The 26731-nt window shown below is 43.2% G+C and overlaps 1 protein-coding gene across 18 annotated transcripts in view; it reads right to left on the bottom strand.

Moving 5' to 3' along the window:
• The window catches only part of FGGY (FGGY carbohydrate kinase domain containing), a 510923-nt gene that overhangs the window by 190345 nt on the left and 293847 nt on the right, over positions 1 to 26731 (bottom strand). For all 18 annotated transcript variants that reach the window (XM_069592908.1, XM_069592919.1, XM_069592895.1 and 15 more), the window contains one exon: positions 23703 to 23806. In XM_069592908.1, coding sequence (XP_069449009.1) covers positions 23703 to 23806 — 104 coding nt within the window. The remainder of the gene's footprint in view (positions 1 to 23702; positions 23807 to 26731) is intronic.

Raw genomic sequence — 26731 nt, 5'->3', positions numbered from 1 at the left:
ATCTCCTTGCAGTCCAAGGGACTCTCAAGAGTCTTCTCCAACACCACAGTTCAAAAGCATCAATTCTTCTGCACTCAGCTTTCTTTATAGTCTAATTCTCATGTCCATACATGACTACTGGAAAAACCATAGCCTTGACTAGATGGATCTTTGTTGACAAAGTAATAGCTCTGCTTTTGAATATGTATCTAGGTTGGTCATAACTTTCCTTCCAAGGAGTAAGCATCTTTTAATTTCATGGTTGCAATCGCCATCTGCAGTGATTTTGGAGCCCAGAGAAATAAAGTCTGACACTGTTTCCACTGTTTTCCCATCTATTTCCCATGAAGTGATGGGACCGTATGCCATGATCTTCGTTTACTGAATGTTGAGCTTTAGGCCAACTTTTTCACTCTCCTCTTTCACTTTCATCAAGAGGCTCTTTAGTTCTTCTTCACTTTCTGCCATAAGGGTGGTGTCATCTGCATATCTGAGGTTATTGATATTTCTCCTGGCAATCTTGATTCCAGCTTGTGCTTCCTCTAGCCCAGCATTTTAAAATTTAGTAAAATGCATATTTACAATAGCTAACACATGGAAGCAACCTAAATGTTCATTGACAGATGAATGGATAAAGAAGATGTGGTGTGTGTGTGTAATGGAATACTACTCAGCTATAAAAAGAATGAAATAATGCCATTTGCATCAATATGGATGGACCTAGAGATGGTCATACTAAGTGAAATAAGTCAGACATAGAAATCCAAATAGCAAATGCTATTACTTACATGTGGAATCTAAAATATGATACAAATGAACTTACTTATATAATAGAAGCAAACTCACAGACATAGAAAACAAATTTATGGTTACCAAAGGAGCAGGCAGAAATAAATTAGAGTTTGGGATTAGCAGATACAAACTAATACATATAAATTAAACAACAAGGTCCTACTATATGGCACAGGGGACTATATTAGATATCATGTAATAACCTATAATGGGAAGTGAAAGTGAAGTCGCTCAGTCGTGTCAGACTCTTTGCGACCCAGTGGACTGTAGCCTACCAGGCTCCTCTGTCCATGGGATTCTCCAGGCAAGAATACTGGAGTGGGTTGACACTTCCTTCTCCAGGGGATCTTCCCGACCCAGGGATTGAACCTAGGTTTTCCGCATTGGAGGCAGACGCTTTAACCTCTGAGCCACCAGGGAAGTGCACATAATGGGAAAGAATATGAAAAAAATCTGTCTAGCTACTTACCTACCTATCTATATATGTATTGTTTTTCTATACACCAGAAACACAACACTGTAAATCAACCATACTTCCATTACAAAATTAATAAAGAGAATTCAGCAAGGTTAGTGGATCTAAGACCAATTTTTAAAAATCAAATATATTTCAGCAGTAACTAAATAGGAAATATAAGACAGAACTAGATGAAATTCATTAAAGTAATTAAAAGTCACTGTACAGAAATTTGACTCTTCGCTTTATCTGTGCTCTTTTGCTACACACAAATGTAAAAGTACTTAACACTTCCTGAAGAAACGATTATATTTTAACTTTATTTACTTTAAAAAAATGTAACTTTGATGTTACTTCTTTTCACAAAGGGTGTGGTACACTGAATAATGATCCTCTCAAAGACAGCCATGTCCAAATCCCTGCAACTTGTGAATGCTATTGTATATGGCAAAAAAAAAAAAAAAAAAGTGGGGGCTGATGGGGATATAATCCTGGATTATCTAGGTGGGCTCTAAATGCAGTCGTAAGTGTCCTTCTGAGAGAGAAGAGGGAGATTTGACCACAGATGAGAGCCCTGAAGTGACTGCAGAGCACTGAAGTCGTGTATCCTCAAGCCAAGCTATGCGTGCAGCCACCGGAAGTTGCAAGAAGCAAGGAACAGCTTCTCCCTGGTGCCTCCAGAGAGAGGAAGACCCCGCTCACACTGATCTCAGTGTCCTGAACCTGATTTTGGACGTCTGGTCTCCAGAACTTTAAGAATATGAATGTGTATTGTTTTAAGCCACCAAGTGTGTAATAGTTTGTTACAGCATCCATTGAAAACTAATTCAAAAGGTTTTAGATATTATATATAGACCTCTTCAACACACACACACACACACACACACACACATACACAGATGTTATAATAACTCATAAACAAAAGCTATAAATATAAAACTAATGAAAAGAAGAATGGAAATATGATAAACCAAATATGATAAACCATTTTAGCTTGAGTGTTAGATTTCAACTCTAAGCTTCCTGGTTTACAGGGATAGAAGAAAAATGGGATTGGTTGTATAGATTGCATACTGGAAAGAAGGATATGTAAGTTCAGATTAAATAACATTTTTAACCAGTAAATTCTAAAACAAATTCTCCAGCGGAACTTTATATAGGGTACAGTGAGTAACATATTAACTTATCAGCATAGTTAAAGTAACAGAGGTATGACTTTCATATGGCTATTACTCATTAATTCTTGCATTTAGCATTTTTTATTAAAAATAATTTCAGACTTAGAGAAAAGTTACAAAAATAGTACAAAGAATTCTATATACCCTTCATTAGATTCAGAGTCTCTTAATATATTGTATAGACATTCTTTCTTTCTATCCACTTATCCATCCACTCCCCTCACGAGACACATCGTGTGTATGTGAAAAAAGTTTTTCTGAACCAGTGTGAGTAAGTTGCAGATATAATACCCATTTACCCCTAAAAACATAAGCACGTTTTATTTTTAAAAGGCTATTCTTTTATATGGCCCTAATACAATTATAGTATCACAAAATACAAATGGACAAAATTCTATTATTTTATCTATAAGTTGTTTGTCACTCAGTCGTGTCCGACTCTTTGCGACCCCATGGACTATAGCCCACCAGGCTCCTCCCTCCATGGGATTCTCCAGGCAAGAGTACTGGAGTGGGTTGCCATTTCCTTCTCCAGGGGATCTTCCCAACCCAGGGATCGAACCCGGGTCTCCCACATTGCAGGCAGACGCTTTAACCTCTGCGCCACCAGGGAAGCCCATTTTATCTATAGGCCTTATTCAAATTTCACCAATTGCTACAAAACATCTTTTACAGTAAAAGTAAAAAAGAATTCTCTAGTTTAGGACTCAATTTAGCATCACACACTGCCTTTAGATGTTAGTCTCCTTAACATCTGTGTTACTCGGAAAGGTTTCTCCTCTCCTGGGAAGCCTTGATTGCATCCACCCTGCAACCTTGGCATTTCCATTGCCAAAGTGAAGTGAAATCGCTCAGTCATGTCCGACTCTTTGCGACCCCCTGGACTGTAACCTATCAGGCTCCTCTGTCCACGGGATTTTCCAGGCAATAGTACTGGAGTGGACTGCCATTTCTCCACTGCCAAAAGTACCATCAATTTCATCTTCTAACTGTCTTTCAAATATATCCACTCCTCTCCATCTCCCCTGCCATACTCTGAGACAAGCTATTGCAATACCATCTCACCTGATTTCTAAGGTCCTTCGATCTAGTCTTCTCACATCTGCTGTGGTCTCTCTCCAATCTGTCCTTCAAATTGCAATTATTTAGATCCTTTGTAAATCTACTTATGTTGCCACTGTGCTTAAAACCTTTGTTTCTCTTAAAAGACAAACATCTTTCACAAGGATTAGAAACCTAGCATGTCCTGCCCCTTTTTGCTTCTCCATGCTTAACTTGTGTCATGCCCGTAACAAACCCAATCTGCTAGTTTCCCTCCTATCATCCTGCTGTTCTCTTCCTGGATCACTTACCACTCATCCACTCATCCACTCATCCACTGCCATGCTCAACCCTCCCTGCTTCCTACTAGACTCTGCTTAGTTACCTAATCAAAGTATTTCATCTCAAACATCCCTGCCTCATAAAAGCCAACCACCCAAACGTCATCAGTCACTTGGCTTTACACTCTCATGGTTTTTCCTCCACTTCACAGCACTTTGTTATTGTTGTTCAGTTACTAAATTGTGCCAGACTCTTTGCGACCCCATGGACTGCAGTACGCCAGACTTCGCTATCTTGCACTGTCTCCCAGAGTTTGTTCAAACTCATGTCCATTGAATTGGTGATGCCATCCAACCATCCTATCCTCTGTCACTCCTCCTCCTCACAGCATTTACACACCAGACACATATATGTATAATTCAAAACTGATAATATAAAGACTCATCCAATCTTCACCCAGAATGCTACTTGTCACAAGCCCCTCCTGGAAGGCATCTTTAATTAATTTATTTTTTTAACCTCAATAATCGGCAGCCACAGCCATGTAATTAACCAAGTGTTCTGTACTTATAGCCCCAAAATTTTTTGCTTATCTTTCAAGGTTCATCACTTATACATACATTCCTAAAACGTGTTGTCTCTCTTGTCTCTTTGAATTTTACTTGAATAAAATAATTCTGTATTTTCTTTCATGCCTTGTTTCTTTCACTTAAAATTGTTTGACATGTATAGGTAGCTGTAATTCCTTCAATCGAAGTATGTATGCCACTGTAAGATTACAACACAATTTAGCATATTCATTCTATTATTAGGAGAAACTTGGGTTGATTCAAATTTGGAGTTATTATGAAAATAATGCTATGAACAATCTTTGCACTAATCTCTGGGTCCATATTGGTACAAGGGTATGATAGTTTCTCCAGGTTTTTACCTAGGAATGAAACTGTAGAGTGCAAGATATGTGCATACTCATATAATGCTTCACTGTTTTCCCAACTGATTACACTCATTTGTACTCTCATCAGCTGGGTATCAAACCAGTCAGTCCTAAAGGCAGTCAACCCTGAATATCATTGGAAGGACTGATGCTGAAGCTGAAGCTCTAGTATTTTGGCCATCTGATGTGAAGAGCTGACTCACTGGAAAAGACCCTGATGCTAGAGCAGATTAACGGCAGGAGGAGAAGGGGACAACAGAGGACGAGATGGTTGGATGGCATCACCGACTCAATCAACATGATTTTGATCAAACTCAGGGAGATAGTGAAGGACAAGGAAGCCTGGCATGCTATGGGGTCGCAAAGAGTTGGACATGACTGAGCAGCTGAATAACAGCAGCAGGGTATGAATGTAAAGCACCTATCAAGATCTGTAACTACATATTTTTGTGATTGTTTGCTTAGTATCCGTCTTCCCCATTAGACTGTAAGGTCTGTGTCTACTCGTGCTTACCATTTCCCTCCAGTGCCTGGCACAGACCAGGAACTCAAGAACAACTGGCTGAGTAAAAGAAGGCACTCTGGCTAAGAAAGTTTAAGTATTTTGGATGTGAACATAAATTTATCTAACTTCACAACCCATGTCTTTTCTATCATTTACATTTTCCTTCTCTGAAAATAGTGATGATCATTTGTATCCTACTTACTAGTATCCAATGCAATGCAAGTGAAAGTCACCCAGTCATGTCTGACTCTTTGAGACCCCATGGACTATAGGCCATGGAATTCTCCAGCCCAGAATAATGGAGTGGGAAGCCTTTCCCTTCTCCAAGGGATCTTCCCAACCCAGGGATCGAACCCAGGTCTCCCACATTGCAGGTGGAGTCTTTACCAGCTGAGCCACAAGGGAAGCCCAAGAATACTGGAGTAGGTAGCCATCCCCTCTCCAGAGGATCTTTCTGATCCAGGAATCGAACTGGGGTCTCCTACATTGCAGGTGGATTCTTTGTCGAGTTATCAGGGAAGCCCTGAAAGTGAAAGTTGCTCAGTCGTGTCCGACTCTTTGCTACCCCATGGACTCTCCAGTCCATGGAGTTCTCCAGGCCAGAATAATGGAGTGGGTAGCCTTTCCCTTCTCCAGGGGATCTTCCCACGCAGGGATTGAACCCAGGTCTCCCTCATTGCAGGTGGGTTCTTTACCAGATGAGCCACAAGGAAAACCCAAGAATACTGGAGTGGGTAGCCCTTCTCTTCTCCAGGGGATCTTCCCACCCAGGGATCGAACCCAGGTCTCCCTCATTGCAGGCGGATTCTTTACCAGTTGAGCCACAAGGGAAGTCCAATGCAATGGTAGCAATCAAATGTGATTACAGATGTCACTCCAATAAGCATGGAGTACCCATTAAGTGTCCACCAATGTTCTACTACTATGCACCTGGACTCAAAGGTCTGCAGATGGGGTATATGAAAGGTGACTGTCAATAGCAAATGGTTGATGAATGTATGTGGATTAAGATTACTTTGTATACAAATACAGGGGTTTCAGATATCACTACAGGGAAAACCAGGGAGCGCAATTAATGCTTTCAAGTCCAAACTGCACCTGTGTCCCAAATTATTCACCAGCACAAACAAAAGAAGCTTGCTCCAAGCCCCTATCAGAACAAACACTTGAAAATGCTTTTACCCAGATGGCATCACTTTTCATCTGTGCCTGGGCTCACGGAAAGGCTGGGCAGAGAGCTGTATTACACACTGCACTTCAGCTTGGCACTGTGGGTTCAAAAAGTAAACTCTGACTTCCTATTTACACTGAACGATCTTAGGCCCCTGCGGTTTCCTGTTGCATCCTGATGTGTCTGTGCTTTGGTTTCTGAGTTGTCTGCACAGAGCAGCAAATGGGATCCTTCACGGTTTCACTTCATCTTGCTTTTCATAAGAAAATAAGAATTCTACAGTCTCTAATTGTTAGCAGATTCTACGAGGTACTCTCTCCAAGTCCTGACTTCTCAATCTGTCTGGACCTAAGCCTACCAAGAGACATTTTCCTTTGAAAGGATGGAGACTCATGGAACCTCCAAGTGTGACCCAAGCCAGCAGGGACACACTGACCATTCAAGTTAATTTACTACCTTTTACACTACTTTTACATTTATTTACTTCACTCTTAGCATTTATCAAGTATAGAGTCCCTTCTATGTACAAAGTGCTCTGCTGTGCACTGAGGAAACCATGATGAGAAGGTATAATTGCTACTCTGAAGGAGCTTAACATTTTTCTGAAAGACCCTGATTAGAATCACTGGGCCACCTGTTAAAATGACAGTATACTCCTTCCCAGCAAGACTCACTGACTCATTCCCTGTGGGAGTGGCACCTGAAGAACTGCATTTGCCAGGAGTCTTCAGGGACATTTTATGCACAGTAATTGAGAACCACTGGTTGGCAGCTCAGCGGAGAATTTACAGTCTTGGCAGTGGGCGGGCAGTGACAGAATCAGGGGCCTTTCCTATGATACATCAGACTTCCCCCAACTGCAGGACCCTTCAATTTGAGTAAATTAAGGTGAACCAACTAAGCATGCAGCAGAAATGGCTTTCGGTTTGCTCACATATGTATCTGACTCTCGGACCTAACCCTTACTATTAATAGCCAGGGGACTTTGGACAGATCACTCAGTTTCTTTGAACCTCATTTAAAAAAAGAAAACAACACCTGCTCTGTCTACCTCACTTAGTTATTCTGAGTATCACATTCCACAAGGCATTTTACAAACTCTAAAGCACCAAGAACGAGTTAGTCATTTTATGATCACAAAAACTTTAATAAACAAGGAAATTAAGCCAACCCATAAGGTTTCTCTTAAGCAGAAAGAACTAGCCCATCTCTGAACCATCCTGAACTTTGCTCCAACTTACTCCTAAATATTGTAGGAATGTGCTTCCTTCCAAGTTCCAGCAGCTTTTTCCGGAAGTAGAACTCGAAAGTGGACCCAGTTCTGGGTAGGACAGTGGGATATACTCTTGGTGCCATGTTAACAGGGACTTTTCAAGGAATGAATATAAATGACAGGAGACCAGTCAGACCTGGTTTCCTCTGCTTCATCTCAGCTCTGTAATCTCTCTGACCTCAATTTTATCATCTCTTAGAAAGAGAAATATGCTCTATTGGGTCATTTTAGGTTGCTACCCTTTAAGGACAGTTTGCTTTTGTTTAATGTGAATGTACTAGTACTACCCTTTATTCTGACTTAAAACATGCCTACTACACCTTTCTCTTTTATAAGTTAATCATCCATATTTGTTATGAGGATTAGATATTCTATATACAGGCTGCCAGACAGAGGAACTAGCACAAAGTAATTATGTAATAAATCCCAGCTATTGTTATTCCTAAATATAAACACGTTGCTTGTTCATCCCTAAACTGTTGTCCCCAGAAAATTCCTCTTCTTTACATACGACACATAAATTTGAATAGTCTTTTGTTTGGTAAATATTTCCTTCTCTTTTTAAAATTCGAATTTTTATCCCCCAAATTGTGGTGGTGGTTACTAACTTCACCAGGATTACAGATCATTTACTGTCTGTTAGCAAACCTCTTTGGGTGGAGTTGATAACATGTGGTATGCTGAATTCCTCCTGTGTGCCCTAGGGATAGAGCATGAAGGAGGCTTCTCCTTGACTGCTCAAAGAGCTCAGGCATGTAGGGAAGACAAGGAGTGCAAAGTGCTGCTCTGGAGCTGGGCTTAGGGAGCTATGAGGGCCCAGAGGAAGCACAACTCACCAAGCATGCTGGAGGAGGGGACAAGAGCTACATGGAACCTTTGGGGAACTTTATGTAAGACATGCACTAAGGATACTGTGAAGAGAGCTGAACGCAGAAGAACTGATACTTTTGAACTGTGGAGTTGGAGAAGACTCTTTGAGAGTCCCTTGGACTGCAAGGAGATCCAACCAGTCCAGGAGATCAGCCCTGGGATTTCTTTGGAAGAAATGATGCTAAAGCTGAAACTCCAGTACTTTGGCCACCTCATAGAAAGAGTTGACTCATTGGAAAGGACTCTGATGCTGGGAGGGATTGGGGGCATGAGGAGAAGGGGACAACAGAGGATGAGATGGATGGATGGTATCACTGACTCGATGGACGTGAGTTTGAGTGAACTCCAGGAGTTGGTGATGGACAGGCAGGCCTGGCGTGCTGCGATTCATGGGGTCGCAAAGAGTCGGACACGACTGAGCGACTGAACTGAACTGAAGGATACTGTAGTGATTGAGAACACAGGTTCTGGGGTCCCTGGGCTTTGGTTCAACCTTTGTTCTGCCTCCTCCTCCCATTGTGAGCTCCCCAAGCCTCAGTTTCCTCATCTGAACACTTGGGACCATAATACAATGAGAGTCATCCTAGAGTTTACTGGAAGTATCAAATAACATAGCAAACGTTCAATAAATGTGAACTGTAAGAATGATTACGATTCTAGTGGTGATGAGGCTCACCAGGTAGAAGAGAGCTGTGGCCATTCCAGCCAGAGTTAAAAAAAAAAATATGCCTAAAGGGCAAATGAGAAAGTATAGGCTCAATCTAGGCTTCTTCAATCTAAAGCATTCCAAATACCAAATGCTTTTTTCATGTTTCATGGGATGGCAAAATGAATAAATAGCTTACTATTTAGAAACTATTTAACATCCCTGGTGTGAATATTCATAAGCTTTACTGTAGAAATACAAATGTGATTGATTATGGGTACTATCCTAGATCTCCCTAACATTGGTATGTAATACACTGTATACTTACAGTATAAATTTTAAAAAATCTGGATATTCTCTATTCTATAAATCTTTGGCCCATGGAATTCACAAAAGGATATGGGATGTACCTGTTATTAGAATATAGGATGAAAGGTCAGGAATAGCAGGGAATGAGGCTAGGGGTAGGCAGGGCTCAGGTCACACATGATCCTCTATGACCTGCTAGGATTCAGGAGACTCACTGAGAGATTTTAACTGGGAGAGTGAAGCCATCAGACTTGATATTCAGGACCATCTCCACTGCGAGTCTGTCAAAGTCGGTCCATGGAAATTAGGGCCCTGCGTAACCCAGAAGAATGAGTACATGTGTTAATATAACTGGCCATTCTCTCCATGGGCTCCCTCTTTTTCATGGATCATTTCCCTAATTCCAGAGAACACCCGTCCTGACTTTCAAGATCATAGCTAGTCTTTCAATGAAGAGTTACACGGAAACCTGAGGAACCTTCAGTAGATTTTAACAGGTAGACAGATGGCAGGTAGGTAAGCCAGGTTGGCCTCATCTACCTCAAGCAGCTCCTGGATCGCTGACCAACTACTCACAAACACCGTCCACCTAAACAGCCCCTCAATCAACAGAATCAAGGCTGTCTCTGCCTGGCTCGACATAAGGCTGAAATCAACGACACAAGGCCCAAACACAAATCTGGCAATTGGATGATATGGACACTTTTCAATCAGTTTTATGCTTTTGCTTAAGGCCTGCTTCAAAGTATAATTCAGTGAAATAAATCAGTTCTCACACAGATGGAATTTTGTGACTGAATGTAGCAATGCTGCTGTAATAAGTGAGAAGGATCAGGTCATCAAGGAAAGAACCTGCTGTCTTCTTGAAGACCAGAGAGCTGACATGCTGGATCTTCCTTCTTTCACCATGTAGCCTGTCAACCCATCAAAGAAAAGGATGCCAAACTGGTATGGCCTGATTTGTTCTTCAGAAAACGTGGATGGTTGCTACCCAGCATATTTCTGTTTGTCTTTCTATCTATCAATCCAATATTTACTAGACCCACTTCATATGTCAGGTACTATCCTAAGTGCAAGCAGAAATGGAAATTTACTGTTCTGTGTTATCTTTCTGTTACCTCTGTAAGTAATAAAGACCACGTGCTGGTATCGTTCCATAGTATAACCTGAAATATGGGCACTAAATCTTTCTCTTTCTCAAACATCACTAAACTCAGTTCTCTAGAGTTCTGAAAAATACATGACAGGGGTGAGTTTTATGTATGTGAATTATCTTTCAGCAAAATGTTAAAAAATAATACATCATAGCACTGCAGTAACTTTCACCTCCTTGAGATTTAAGACTTTCATTCTTTTTAAACTGAATATATCCCAAATCTATAACAACATGGCCAAATTCTCCGCTGGGTTTTCACACTGAACCTCTTTTTTTTTTTTTTCCTATTGGCAGTAGGGAGCCACTGATGTTCATTAGGGAGGGACTTTCAACCTCAACCCTACAGCACTGATTGCTCAAAAAATTTCTCATGGCTTTTTCTGGGACTTTGTTCTCTTACATGTCATTTCTCCTGGTGTTCTCACAATGGTAAAATAGAAAAACAGAGACTACACCAAACTTCTGATGGCTCTGAAGTTAAAAAAAATAGGAAAATTTAATTAAGGTGTAAAATGAGGTCCTTGGAGCACACACACAAGGAAAGTGGGAGATGAGGATGAAAAGTAAGGGGGAAGTGGGACTTCCCTGGTGGTCCAGTGGCTAAGACTTCATGCTCCCAATGCAGGGGGCCTGGGTTCAATCCCTGGTCAGGGAACTACAGCCCACAAGCTGTAGCTAAGAAATGGCACAGCCAAATAAATAAATAAAGATGAAAAAAAAGTATTTAAAAAACCCCAGAAAACAATAAGGCAGAAGCAACAAGGCAGAAGTTCTGAAACCCCAGAATGTATGTAGAAGTGGAGGAGTCGATGTGTATTGAGAACCGCAGTACAAAAGCTGACGCTTAGTGAGGGCTCTGCCCTGCCTGTCTCAGACTCCTTTACATCCTCACTCATTCGCTGGAAAGCACTAACACTGCCATCACTGCTAGGTCACCCTCAGCAACCACAGGATCAGAGTCACACTTACAGCAGATGAGTGGGAAATAGAAAAAGGGGGAATAAAAATCAATGTGGTTTTCATTTCATGCTCTTCCAAATGAATACAAAAACATCTCCGTGATTTGAGAAGTTAGTCACATGTCTTCAAATTGCCTAATTCAGTACTTGACCACAGAGCAGTGGGGAAACAGGCAAGATGATAAATAAGAAGTCTCATAAATGCCCAGGGGACAATGGTTGACAAGTGATGCTGTTTATTTTTATTGTTATCATTAGTCTGGGGGCCCCTGGCAGGGCAGTGATTTGAGAGACTGGGAAGGAGGGAAAATGAGAACATTGTGGTTGAACTGCACCCAGGCCTCACGGTGCAGTTATCACCAGACTTTGAAAAAGATCTGCCTTGTAGTCACTTCACCCCATTCCCACAAAACACTCATGTGCACAACCAACCATCCCAAGGCCCCTGTCTCATTGTTCTGCAAAGAGCTGACAATGTGAGCTCTGGAATCAAACAGCCTGGGTTAGAAACTTCTCCAGGACTTACTAGCTATGGACGCGGATAAGTACTTTGCCTCTCTGAGACCCAGCTTCAGTCCCTATAAAACAGGAGGATAACGTTGGTAACTGCATAAGATTATTATGAGATTTAGATACAACGATAGATGCACATTTCTTACCCCATGATAAGCATGCAGTAAATATTAGCTGCTGTTGTTACTGCTGCTTCAGATTCTTCCCTCTGCTTCAACCATTCTTCCAGGCGAGCTGCCGTCTTTTGTGGAAAACTGGGCTCACGCCAGCTGACACACTCTTATTTGTTCTGACCTCATGAAAGGTCTTGTGTTACCTGGCTTTGCTGTGTTCCTGGTGGGCTTCCAGAAACACGGGACCAGACGGCCCTGCCCAGCTTTTATGGGAGTGGAATGGCTGGATCACACAGTGGATGTGAGAGTCTCTTATAAGAAACTGCTCAACTATTTTCCGAAGTGGTTGTGCCATTTCACGTACCTGGCAGGAGCCTGTGAGGGTTCCAGTTCCACATGCTCATCAAACTTCAGTCCTTCTAACAAGCATGTCATGGGTCTCATTGTGGTTTGAATTTGCATTTCCCTTGTAAGGAACCATGTATGGCACCCTCTGTCCCTCAGTTTGGACCAGGGTAGAGCACTCCACTGCTATAATCATTACCCAAAAAGCACAGTTCCAACGACGTGCCTGGTCTGAGGGGGGTTTTCTCCGGTTAGAGCTCAGGACTCTAGGACTCCTGAGCCCTTGTTTCCCAACAGAACAGAGATCAGGCTGCAGATCCACTCTGGGCCAAAGTGCATCCTGAAGAGCTGCTGGGAAGAGACCCTGTTCTCTTCCAGGGACCCATGATGGATGGGAATCAAGAGCTCTGGAGGACTGTGAGGTGGAGGAAAGGAAGAGAGAGCAGGTCCTGCTGAAGTAAAGCTCTCTAGTGAGGCTCTCACTTCCTAGAGAGGCCAAGTGAGCTCCCAGGCATCACCGGCATGGTGGGGTGGGAGACAGACTGACAGCACCCTGGACGGGGGAGCTTCTACCAGCTGGTCAGCTCCCCACTCAGCAGAAACAGATGATGAAAGACGGCCCTACTGCAGTGGGAAGGTATGAAAGGAGACAGGAAGATTCAAGCACTTGCATGCTCGTCAGCACAGGAAGTGGTGGTGGTGGCGGCGGGTGGGGGGGGGGGGTTGCAATCCAGCCATGTAGTCACTAGGTATCTATGAATATTATACACCAGCTCTAAACTGGACAGGATGGGATGAGAGGGGAAACAGAGACATGGACCCACCAGTGTGGACCTGATAAGCAAGTCAGCTTCCTCTGAGACATGAGCTGGTACCATTAAAGAGAGTCTTGTCCAACTCTTTGTGACCCACGGACTGTAGCCCACCAGGCTCCTCGGTCCATGGAATTCTCCAGGCAAAAATACTGGAGTGGGTTGCCATTCCCTTCCCCAGGGGATCTTCCTGACCCAGGGATTGAACTCATGTCTTCTGCATTGTAGGCAGATTCTTTATGGGCTGAGCCACCAGGGAAGCCCCACCATTAAAACACAAATAAGGTAATCATGAGTGGGGAGGCAGAATGGGAGGAGGATACAAGGAGTTTGGGATCGACATGTTACATTTAAAATGGATAACCAACAAGGACCTACTGTGTAGCACATGAAACTCTGCTCAATGTTATGTGACAGCCTGGATGGGAGGGGTGTTTGGGGGAGAATGGATACACGTATATGTATGGCTGAATTACTCTGCTGTATACCTGAAATTATCAAAATGTTGTTAATCAACTATATTCTAATATAAGATAAAACATTAAAAAAATACAAATAACCATATCTATCAGTCTAGGGACCAAAAGAACAAAACAGTAAAATACGTCAGACTACCTAGAGAATTTACTTGGGTTAGAAGGAAAGAAGTGACAACTAGTATGTATTGAGCATCTACTGTGTACTATTTTTTAAAATAAGACTAAACCATTTTTAGAGATACTGTGTGTGGAATATAGTAAGCACTATATAAGTTACTGTAGGCAGTATTATTATTGTTCTTATTTTCTGGTATTTTTTTTCTTAAGCTTTACTGAACTATAATTGGTATTAAGTTGCACATATTTAAAATATCTGGTTTGATAAATTTTGACATAGCAGACAACCACCAATGAAGATAATGTTATAATCAAGGTAAGCATATCCATCACCCCCAAAAGCTTCCTTGTGCCCATCCATCTATAATCCTTTCCTCCTGGTCCTCATTCTGCCCACTGCCCCACTGTAGGCAATCATTGATATGCTTCCTGTCATTATATATTAGACATAAATATATATATAATGCATTTTCCTAATAATTTTTAATAAATGGAATTACATATAGTCTATACTCTTTCTGTTTGGCTTCTCTCCCTTAGCATAATTAATACTTTGAGATGAATCCATGTTGTATCTTATATTAACAGCTCATTCCCTTTTATTGCTTAGTAGTACTCCATTCTAACAATGGACCAATAGTTTGTCTAATCACTGTTGACAGGCATGTAGGTTGTTTCCAGTTTGGGGCTATTACAAGTGAAACTGCTATGAACTTGAACCACTATGAACTCCTACTATTCTTCCTGCATGAGTTTCTGTACAGACATAATGCTTTTATGAGTGGAACAGTGGAGTCACACAGTAGGTGTACGCTGACTTTGTAAGAAAGTGCTAAACTGTTTTCCAAAGTGGTTGTACCATTTCACATTCCCCTCAGCAGCGTGTTAGGTTCTGGTTTCCCACATCTTCATCACAACGTCAGCCATTCTCACAAGCATGTAGTGGATCTTACGGTGGTTTGAGTTGGCATTTCCCTAGTGACTAAGGACATGAGCATCTTCCCAGGTATTTGTCATTCAAATCTTTTCTTTGATGAGATGTCTGCAACAACACTGGCCCTTATTTCAATCGGGTCTGCTCTCCCTCTCCCCTGGGGAACTGAGAGAAGCTATGACAAACCTAGAGAGCATATTCAAAAGCAGAGACATTACTTTGCCGACTAAGGTCCATCTAGTCAAGGCTATGGTTTTTCCTGTGGTCATGTATGGATGTGAGAGTTGGACTGTGAAGAAGGCTGAGCGCCAAAGAACTGATGCTTTTGAACTGTGGTGTTGGAGAAGACTCTTGAGAGTCCCTTGGACTGCAAGGAGATCCAACCAGTCCATTCTGAAGGAGATCAGCCCTGGGATTTCTTTGGAAGGAATGATGCTAAAGCTGAAACTCCAGTACTTTGGTCACCTCATGCGAAGAGTTGACTCATTGGAAAAGACCCTGATGCTGGGAGGGATTGGTGGCAGGAGGAGAAGGGGATGACAGAGGATGAGATGGCTGGATGGCATCACTGACTCGATGGACATAAGTCTGAGTGAACTCCGGCAGTTGGTGATGGACAGGGAGGCCTGGCGTAATGTGATTCATGGGGTCGCAAAGAGTCGGACACGACTGAGCAACTGAACTGAACTGATGGACCTGAAAGGGAAGAGCAAGGACACTGGGCACAGTCTCCTAGAGAGGGGTCAGTCACCACTTCCTGCACATGGTGTGACCCACTTAACTGCTCTTTACCTCCATATCCTCACTTTTGAAATGGGGAGAGTAATGGTGCCCAGCTCACAGGACTGCTGAGCTGATGACAAGACATAAAGGATTTAGCACAGTGCCTGGTACACTGTAGGTGCTCAATAGATGGCAGCAGTTAATGCTATTGCCTGTCTTCTGATAATGACTGAGGCTGGACCAGGAATGCTGAACTATATCCATTCAGGGCAATGTAGAACTGTCCTGCCTCAAATGACAGGAGAAGCACTATGCTGAGTTTTCTGATTGCATGAGCTGCCTTATTGCTCACAGAACCATGCCAAAGCCCTCCTTGCCAATCAATGCCTAGCATACAGTCTGTTTTCTGAACATGTTGTTGAGGGACCCAGGGTGAGCCTCAGTACAGACAGACCAACTCCCAAGAACACTGGTCCTCAAGGCTGACAACTGCAGGTCCTAGTGAATCACACCCAGGAACATGGCTCCTTCCCTGGGAGTTGTGACTGTGGACCTATCTGCGCCTATGGACTCCCTTCCCTCTCCACCTCTCTCGTGACCTCTGCAGATGCCACTTGCTAAAGAGACTAAGGCAGAGAAACCTGCCCACTGTCTCTTAGCTGTGACATTCTCCTTTCCTACAGTGCTATCCCAGGGGGTCTGTAATACCTACAGACCATCCAGGAGCAGAGGAACTCAGTGGTGGGTGCTGTAGACACCAAAGACAAAGAGTAGGAGGGTGAGACTACAGGGGGGATCTGGGGCCTGAAACTGAGTAGGAACAGCAGCCCCATGCAGCGGGGGAAAAACTGCAATCCTTTAAGCACCACATGCTACAGGAAAGCTTCCCTGTCTACTGAAGACTTGACTGGTCCCATTCTCCATGTGAAGGTGAAAGTGTTAGTGGCTCAGTTGTGTTCAACTCTTTGCAACCCCATGGACCATTGTCTGCCAGGCTCCTCTGTCCATGGGATTTCCCAGGTAAGAAGACTGGAGTGGGTAGCCATTCTCCTGGAGATCTTACCGACCCAGGGATTGAACCCCAGTCTCCCGCATTGCAGGCAGATTCTTTACTGTCTGAGCCATCAGGGAAATCCCCACTCCTCTACATTCCAGTCTTAAATTTACCATCAGAATTACCACTCTGAGCTGTGGTCATCTCCTCCTTGTCTGTCTTTGTCCATGAAGAAAGGCATGACACTTTATCTTATTTATCTTAATACCCTTAGTACTTAGCCAGGCAAATACAAAAAAACATTTTGGTAATGAGTTAATGATTTAATAAATATTTTTTTAATGAACTTTTAATTTTAAAACAGCTCAGATTACAGAAGAGTTGGGACGATAGTACAGAGTTTCATAGATTTGACACCTAGTTTTGTCTATCATTAAAATCTTACATTAACCTAATATGTCACAATTAAAAAACGATGATATATTATCATTAACTAAAGACCTTACTTGATTCAGATTTCCTTAGTTTTTATCTAACATCTTTCTTCTGTTTTAGGATCCCATCCAGGATGCCACACAGTTGTTACATCTCTTTAGACTCCTCCTGACTGTGATAATTTCTCAGACTTTCCTTGTTTCTTGATGACCTGGACGGTGCTGGTCAGGTATTTTGTAGCATGTCTCTCAAATGGAATTTGTCTGATGTTTTTCTTATGATTAATTAGACTGTGGTTATGGGTTTGGGGGAGGAAGATAACAGAGATAAAGTGCCATTCTCATCACATCATGGCAATAGTACATACTATCAACATTACTTATCACTGTTGGTGCTGACCTTGGTCACCTGGCTAAAGTTAGTGGTCAGATTTCTCCATTGCCAAATTACTCTTTTTCCCCCTTTTTGTACTGTCCTTCCTCTTTGAAAGAAAGTTACCATGTGTAGCTCATGCTTTAAGAGTAGGAAGTTATGCTCCACCTCCTTGGGGGGGAGGTGATATATCTAAATATTTAATAAATTATTTGGAATTTTCCTGCCTGAGAGATTTGTCTCTTCTATTTATTTATTTATATCAGTATGGGCTCATATTCATAATATTTATGTGACACTTTGGGTTATAATCCAATACACTTTATTTATATCTCCAGGCAAGAATACTGGAGTGGGTTGCCATTCCCTTTTCCAGGGGATCTTCCTGACGCAAGGATCTAAACAATTGAACCATGGTTTCCTGGGTTGCAGGCAGATTCTTTACCATCTGAGCAACCAAGGAGGCCCCCTCAAATTGTTACAGTGTTTGCTTTTTTTTTTTTTTTAACACTTCTTTATTTGCTGGTGCTACTACAAGATACTCTAGGATCATCTTGTCTATTTCCTGCCTCAGTCCCCAGTTCAGTTCAATTCAGTTGCTCAGTAGTGTCCAACTCTTTGCAACCCCATGAACCACACCACGCCAGGACTCCGTGTCCATCACCAACTCCCGGAGTCCACCCAAACCCATGACCACTGAGTCGCTGATGCCATCCAACCATCTCATCCTCTCTTGTCCCCTTCTCCTCCTGCCCTCAATCTTTCCCAGCATCAGGGTCTTTTCAAACGAGTCAGCTCTTCGCATCAGGTGGCCAAAGTATTGGAGTTTCAGCTTCAGTCCTTCCAATGAATATTCAGGACTGATTCCTTCAGGTTGGATCTCCTTGCAGTCCAAGGAACTCTCAAGAGGCTTCTCCAACACCACAGTTCAAAAACATCAATTCTTTGGTGCTCAGCTTTCTTTATAGCCCAACTCTCACATCCATACATGACTACTAGAAAAACCATAGCCTTGACTAGATGGACCTTTGCTGGCAAAGTAATGTCTCTGCTTTTTAATATGCTGTCTAGGTTGTTTGGGAGAAATATCGATAACCTCAGATATGCAGATGACACCACCCTTATGGCAGAAACTGAAGAGGAACTAAAAAGCCTCTTGATGAAAGTGAAAGAGGAGAGTGAAAAAGTTGGCTTAAAGCTCAACATTCAGAAAAACGAAGATCATGGCATCCGGTCCCATCACTTCATGGAAAATAGATGGGGAAACAGTGGCTGACTTTATTTTTCTGGGCTCCAAAATCACTGTAGATGGTGATTGCAGCCATGAAATTAAAAGACGCTTACTCCTTGGAAGGAAAGTTATGACCAAGCTAGACAGCATATTCAAAAGCAGAGACGTTACTTTGTCAACAAAGGTCCGTCTAGTCAAGGCTATGGTTTTTCCAGTGGTCATGTGTGGATTTGAGAGTTGAGTTGGGAAAGCTGAGCGCAGAAGAATTGATGCTTTTGAACTGTGGTGTTGGAGAAGCTTCTTGAGAGTCCCTTGAACTGCAAGGAGATCCAGCCAGTCCATCCTGAAGGAATCAGTCCTGAATATTCATTGGAAGGACTGATGCTGAAGCTGAAACTCCAATACTTTGGCCACCTGATGCGAAGAGCTGACTCGTTTGAAAAGACCCTGATGCTGGGAAAGATTGAGGGCAGGAGGAGAAGGGGATAACAGAGGATGAGATGGTTGGATGGCATCACCAACTCAATGGTCATGGGTTTGGGTGGACTCTGGGAGTTGGTGATGGACATGGAGTCCTGGCGTGCTGTGGTTCATGGGATTGCAAAGAGTCGGACACGACTGAGAAACTGAACTGAATTGAATTAAGTTGGTCATAACTTTCCTTTCAAGGAGCAAGCATCTTTTAATTTCATGGCTGCAGTCACCATTTGCAATGATTTTGGAGCCCCCTAAAATAAAGCTAGCCACTGTTTCCACTGTTTCCCCATCTATTTTCCATGACGTGATGGGACCGGATGCCACGATCTTAGTTTTCTGAATGTTGAGCTTTAAGCCAACTTTTTCACTCTCTTCTTTCACTTTCATCAAGAGGCTCTTTAGTTCTTCTTCACTTTCTGCCATAAGGGTGGTGTCATCTGCATATCTGAGGTCCTAGAATCAACCATTTCTCCAAGAAGCCCTGATACTTTTTATTGGAGATCAGTATTAGAAATGAAGATATAGGCACCAGGAGTGCTTGTAGCAACTAGCTGCTAGAGTGTCCTTGTTTCAAGGCCCGCTCCACTATCACAGCTAGGAAATACATGTAGGTTTACTAAACTGAATACCTACATACGGCTATAAATATTTCTATATATATATCCATATGAGATCTACAATAAACTCAACATGAGTTTATTTGACGTTTTAACTTGAATCCATTGTCACATGGATCATTCTAGTATTGTTGTTGTTGCTGCTGTTCAGTCACTAAGCTGTGTCTGACCCTGCGACCCCATGAACTGCAGCATGCCAGGCTTCCCTGTCCTTAACTAACTCCAGGAGTTTGTTCAAACTCATGTCCATTGTGTCAGTGATGCCAGCCAATCATCTCATCCTCTGTTACCCGCTTCTCCTCCTGCCTTCAATCTTTCCCCGAATCAAGGTATTTTCCAATGAGTCGGCTCTTGAATCACTTTTAACAATAATGCCATATTTGGTATATGGTGCTAGGAAGTGCCAAACTGCTTACAAACACTACCTCACTTAATCCTCAAAACAACGTTATGTAAATACTACTGCCCACCTAAAACAGACGAAGTCACAGAGGTACTAAAAGATGAAGTATCTCACCTAAGTGAGTGGTAAAGTCAGTGCAAGAGCCTGCTTTGCAATTACACCCACTGTGTGATAGCTAATCACCAGGTCTACATTCACCTAAAATGAAAAACTTCAGTTCTGAGTGATTTAAGATGCAGATGTAATCCCTAGGTCTCACCAACTATTGTTCTGCTCAAACCTTACCTCTTCAATGCTTCCCCACCCCCTGCCCCAGGGTCCTTTCCCCATCTGTCATGCTGACTGAAGACAAGTTGCCAAGTTACGACCTGACCTGACAGCTCGAGAAAAGGGGTGCTGGGAGCGATGGCAGGGATCAGCTCCATCTGACCCCATGACTTTTCAACCTCTGGCTCACCCCTGCTGTGTATGATCTTGGGTTTTGGTGACTTGGTAGTAATTAACTCTGAACAAGCAGCTCTGCTTTCATGCAGTTAAAAAAAGAACAGTATTCTTTTTCCTTGTTAATTAAATCATCTACAAGGAAGATAAATGTGCAGCCCACACTTGTATCTTCTAAAATATCAAAGGCCTGATTAGTAAGGCTTATGTTCAACCTCAGGCTTTTTCTCTAAATTCCTGGAAGTAACAGGGACGTGAAGAAAGGCAACTCTAAAGGACTTGTTACTTGGACATTCCTTCATTCATTCACTCTGGGTGAGCTAGAAAGAGGCAACCTGGATCAAACGCAAAATATTCCTTGGAGTTTTGCCCCAATCAAAATTAGAATTAGGAACATCAGCAGTGAGCAGACAGGAAGAAAGAGAATCCCACAGACCCTTCTAGTCCCTGCGTTCTGTTTGCAGAATTTTTCCTGACAGTTGGTGGTTTTATTTGCCAGAACCACAACAAAGAGGGTCCTTGAGCTTCCTGGAGAGTGTTTCCTCAGACCTGCACCTCTCCGAGACCTCACAAAGGTGTCATTGTTGCTGGCTCGCTGGGCGCCCAGCACCTGAGCCAGATCAAAGGCATTTTCCGATGCCAGCATGACCACAGTCTCGCCCTCACCACATAACATTAAAGCTGATGATTAATCCCCTTGGCCCAGGAGGTCCCTTCCCACTCCCAAGTACAAAGCGGGGTGGGGGTGGGGACTTTATTTCCAGCACAACACGACCATAATAAACCGGCATTTTATGGCCCTCATTCATTGTAACCAACTGCAGCTGCCCATCAAACTTGTTGAAGTCCCAACAGATGCTTCATGTGAGCCTTTTATATCACTAGGGAAGTGTAATAAGAATCCCCACCATTTCTGAGTGTCTATTATGCATGGGGGATGTATGTATATAACTCATGTTATCCAGCAACCCTTTAAGATGGGCATCCTCGCCCCCAGTGTGATGGATCAAGAATCTGTGGCTCACAGAATTTTAGTAGCTCACCTCAGGTCATGGGGTCAAAACGTGCATGAGCAGATGTCCAAACCTACACCTGTCTGACTCTGAAGCCCAAGCTCATTCCACTCCAGTACTGGCCCTTTAAAATTGTACACAGCACAGGAAGGCACCGAAGGGATGCACTTGTAAGGTTGGACCTGCGTTCTCAGCTCCAGCTTAATAGTTTTGTGACCTTGGGAAAATGTCTGGTCATTCTTAGGCTTTAGTTGCTTAATTTGTAAAATAGATGGTATACAACAAGCCAGCACTGTTTTCATGAAGACACCAGGAAATTAAGACATGGGGATGTCACAGACTCATGTTCGAACAGATTTGCTGTTGCTCACAAATCCAAACTGAGTTGGGTAAAAGTATTTAATACTTAGACTTTATAGGAGAAACCAAGTTAGATGTGTCCCTGTGAAAATGGGAGATGATTTAAACAGGCTTAAAACAGTGTTCAGTGATGACAAGCTAGAGAGTGTAGACTCACAGAGCGGGAGATGAGGGCTGAGTGTCCTGGTGGGCACCTCCTGCCCTCCTGCTCACGGCAGCCTTAGGCCTCCACAGATTTCTCCCTTCAGCAACAGCCAAGCCTTACAATAGGGCTGCTGAGGGGAAGACAGAGGCCAGGACTTTTCAAGAAGTTCCATTCAAAAGTGTGTCCACAGAAACAAGCAGAAGGAAATTTTTTTTGAGGAGGTTTAAGAAGTCCAGTGTACTGTCCTCTTAGGAAGTTGTCGCTAAGCCTGGACCCTTCCTAGGCAGGCACTGTATCCTTTCTGCCCAACACACCAGTGCTAGCGATGGGGAACTAGCCCTGGCAAAGTGCTTACTCTCTGTGACGCACACCTCAATTCATCCTCACCGCACTATGAGACATGTACCATAACTCTCACATCTCACAGATGAGGAATTTGGGGTCCAGAGATGTTAAATGCTGTCTAAGGGCCCATTGTTAGGAAGTGGAGGAACTGGGACTGCAAACCAGTCAGGTGGCTCCATCATCTCTATGAAATGTGTGAGAACCCCTGACACCATGTCTGGTGCATACTAGATGCGCAGCATCTCAAGTTCAATCGGAATCTACACTGAGGGGCCTTGTACCAGAGTACCTGTTATTATTCTATCTCACCAATGGGAAGACTCATATCATGCCTATGTCCCCAGGGTTTAGCACAAGCGCAAAGGATCAGTGGATAAGTAAATGTATCGATATTTACTCAACCAAAGTATTACATGGTGTAACAGGCTCATTGGTCCCAACAGTAACTAAACACAGTTTCTCAAGGCCCATGAGTCCCTCTACTGTGGTAGGGTGTCTGCTCTGGACTGTATCCCAGATACCCCTCTAACCCTTACTCCTGTCCCCAGGCCTTCCTCCTCCTCCCCCATGCTCCCCTCTATTTTACTCATCTGGGAAAAATCCAAGGATCGTCCATCTAACTTTAACAGAGTAATGACTTTTAAATAAAAATATGGTAGAAATGGGTACTTATCGAAATGGAATGCTTTCAGACTCAGGCATTTAAAGAAGATATAAATTTTAGGGCAGGCACTAAATTTTAACTGTAATCTTGGAGAAAGCCTTTCCACTAATTCATGGAGAAAAATTAACAGAGTGAAAATTGCTTATCAGTGTGCTTTTGAAGTCATGATATGCAGTCTAATTCTATACATCACCAGACCGCTCCCAGGGAGATGGATTTATATTGACTGATAGAAAGCCTGGCCGCCAAGGAAAACAGACACCTCTGTGCAGAGAAGACTTGGCTACCCATTAGGGACAGATTGTCTGGGAGTGAGGCATTGCCATCTCTGGATCTGATTTCACTCCTTGCTCTTTAGCTCTCTGGCCCGGGTGATGTCAAAGGTAGGTTCATGCCTTTTTACACTTTTTACAAATCTGATCCCTGTAAAAAGGTCTGGCAAATCAAAGCAAAGCTATTGGAAGGAGCGCTGTGCTTTCTGCTCGACATGGCACAGGGGACAGAAAGGGAAGTTGCTGAGGGGGCCCAGGGGCCAGCAGCTCAGATCTCCTCCCTGGCTGGGTTGTCCATCCCAGAGTGTGGTGGCCCCGCCCTCACCCACTCGGCAGACTCACACCCATGTGACAAGAAGATGTTCCACAGATGACAGCCAGCCGTGACGTCACTGGCTGTCCCTCACAGGCAAGGCCGTGCCCCTTCACATCTGCTCCAATCACTCCTGTGAGAAAACAAAACGGAATCCTCTTAAAAAAGAAAGCAAGCAAGCTAGAACACACCCAAGACACTCTTTTATTTATTTATTTTTTAACACCAAACAACGCTGAGAAGGCATTCCATGTGTAGGCCAGTCTCGACTAGAAACCAAAAGAGCAGATCAGCCTGCCAGGGGAACTAAGAGGCTGGTTCTATTTTTGCCTTTCTCTGGTCAGTGTATGGCTTCCAGGTGGCGCTAGTGGTAAAGAACCTGCCCGTCAAAGCAGGAGATGTAACAGATCTGGGTTGGGTTTGATCTCTGGGTGGGGAAGATCCCCTGGAGGAGGGCATGGCGAACCACTCCAGTATTCTTGTCTGAAGAATCACATGGACAGAGGAGCCTGGAGGGCTACGATCCACAGGGTTGCAAAGAGTCGGACATGAACTGAAGTGACTTAGCACACACCTAGCACACACAGTGTATGGTCTCAAACACTGGAATAATAATAGCGACTTTAACTAGAATAATAGAAGCACCGGTCACCAGTGAGTTTTGGTCCCAAACTACCAGGCACTGCGCTGAGTAGCTACAAGTATAGTTTCATTTTACATGAAGCCTGTCAAGTTGATTCTATTAACACCACACATCAGTGAGAGAGGGAAGGCCTACATATGAAGTGACCTGTCCAAGATCACACTGCTAGTAAGAAACAGGGCTGAAGGGAACCTAGTTTAACCCATCACATTTCAATCTCAGAGAAGGCAATAGAGTCATTTGATGATGGGATCTTCTCAGCATCTCTGGGTCACCATTCTTAATACTACTCTTTCCAGAACTCTCAGTATAAAGGGTAGAGTGACTGACAGTAAGTTTCTGTTGAAAGAACGCTAGGTGGCATAGAGCTTCCCATAAATGGTGTAAGCTCAGGCTGCTCCTCCACATGGACTGTGCTCCTTGATACTGGGCAGGTGAAGCTACAAATGCAAGGGGGCAGTTAGACTGTTTAGAGCCTTGAGTCATCCATCATTCATTCAATGAGCACCTTCAACACATTATACAACATACTGGGTTTTATAGGTGGGAGATGCAAACATGGAAACATTCCCAGTGAGGAGCCAGGCAGGAGGTGGAGAGCGTCAGGATAGCACAGCGACCGGGATGCGGGAGAGGACAGCTCCTTCCTGCCTCGTGGACTCTGGGCCATGCTGCCCCACTCTCCATCTCTAATGCTCAGTGCTCTTTCTCACCTCTAGACCTCTGCATCCACTCCGCCCTCTGCCTGAAATGCCATTCCCCAACCTCTCTGCCAGGTGAACTCCAATTCCTTCCTAACTTAAATGTTATTTCCTCGGAAGGCTTCTCTGCTCCTCCAGGAAAGATGCGGCTCCCTGATCATGGTTCTCACACCTTCTTGGACATCCCTAACACACAAGACACTGGTAATTTACAGAATTACTGTACCCTATCTGTCTCTCTTGCAATCATAAAAGCTGCTGGAAGCTAGCACTGCCTTGCACACATGCTTAGACCCCCAGCACCGACCACAGGGGCTAGTACACAGTAGGAAGTGAAAGTACCTATGCTGGGGGTGTGATGATAAGATGACAGCTCTTGTCCTAGGGCTGCTCACAGTCCTGTGGGAGGGAGGGAAGGAGAAGCCTAGATGGAGCATTTAAATGCAGGGATGAGACGGGACAAGAAGAACTGCAGGTGTCTTAAAAAACTAAAAACAGAACTATAATATGATCCAACAAATCCCACTCCAGGGCATATATCCATAGAGAAGTACAATCTGAATGGATACAAGGCCTCTGATGTTCACTGCAGCACTGTTTACAACAGCCAAGACATGGAAGTCACCTAAATGTCCATCAAGAATGAATGGATAAGGAAGATATGGTGTATTTGTGTATACAATGGAATACTCCTCAGTCACAAAAAGAAGGAAATAATGCCATTTGCAGCAACGTGGATGGACCTAGATATAAATCAGAGAAAGACAAATAACATATAATATCACTTATGTATGGAATCTAAAAAACACACATATTCAACTTATTTACAAAATAGAAGTAGAACCACGGATGTAATCACATGATTACCAGGGGAAAAGCAGGGATGGAGGAGGACAAACTGGGAGAATGGGATTGATATGTTATTCAGTCACTCAGTCATGTCAGACTCTTTGCAACACCATGGACTACAGCACACCAGGCTTCCCAGTCCTTTACCATCTCCTGGAGCTCTCTCAAACTCACGTACATTGAGTCAGTGATGCCATCCAACCATGTCATCCTCTGCCGTCCCTTTCTTCTCCTACCTTCTATCTTTCCCAGCATCAGGGTCTTTTCCAGTGAGTCAGTTCCTTGTAACTGGTGATCAAACTATCAGAGCTTCAGTTTTAGTATCAGTCCTTCCAATAAATATTCAGGGTTGATTTCCTTTAGGATGGACTGGTTTGATCTCCTTGAGGTCCAAGGGACTCTCAAGAGTCTTCTCCAACACCATAGTTCAAAAGCATCAATTCTTCGGGGCTCAGCTTTCTTTATAGTCTAACTCTTATATCCATACATGACTACTGGTCCCATCACTTCATGGAAAATAGATGGGGAAACAATGGAAACAGTGACAGACCTTATTTTCTTGGGCTCCAAAATCACTGCAGATGGTGACTACAGCCATGAAATTAAAAGACATTTACTTCTTGGAAGAAAAGCTATGACAAACCTAGACAGCCTATTAGAAAGCCGAGATATTACTTTGCTGGCAAAGGTCCAACTAGTCAAAGCTATGGTTTTTCCAGTAGTCATGTATGCATGTGAGAGTTGGATCATAAAGCAAGCTGAGCGCTGAAGAATTGATGCTTTTGAAATGTGGTGTTGGACAAGATACTTGAGAGTTCCTTGGATTGCGAGATCAAACCAGTCAATCCTAAAGGAAATCAGTCCT

Source organism: Ovis canadensis, chromosome 1 (genome assembly GCF_042477335.2).
Source record: "Ovis canadensis isolate MfBH-ARS-UI-01 breed Bighorn chromosome 1, ARS-UI_OviCan_v2, whole genome shotgun sequence".
NCBI lineage: Eukaryota > Metazoa > Chordata > Mammalia > Artiodactyla > Bovidae > Ovis > Ovis canadensis.
Note: the sequence above shows the minus strand (reverse complement) of the source record. Positions and strands in the feature narration are given on the sequence as shown.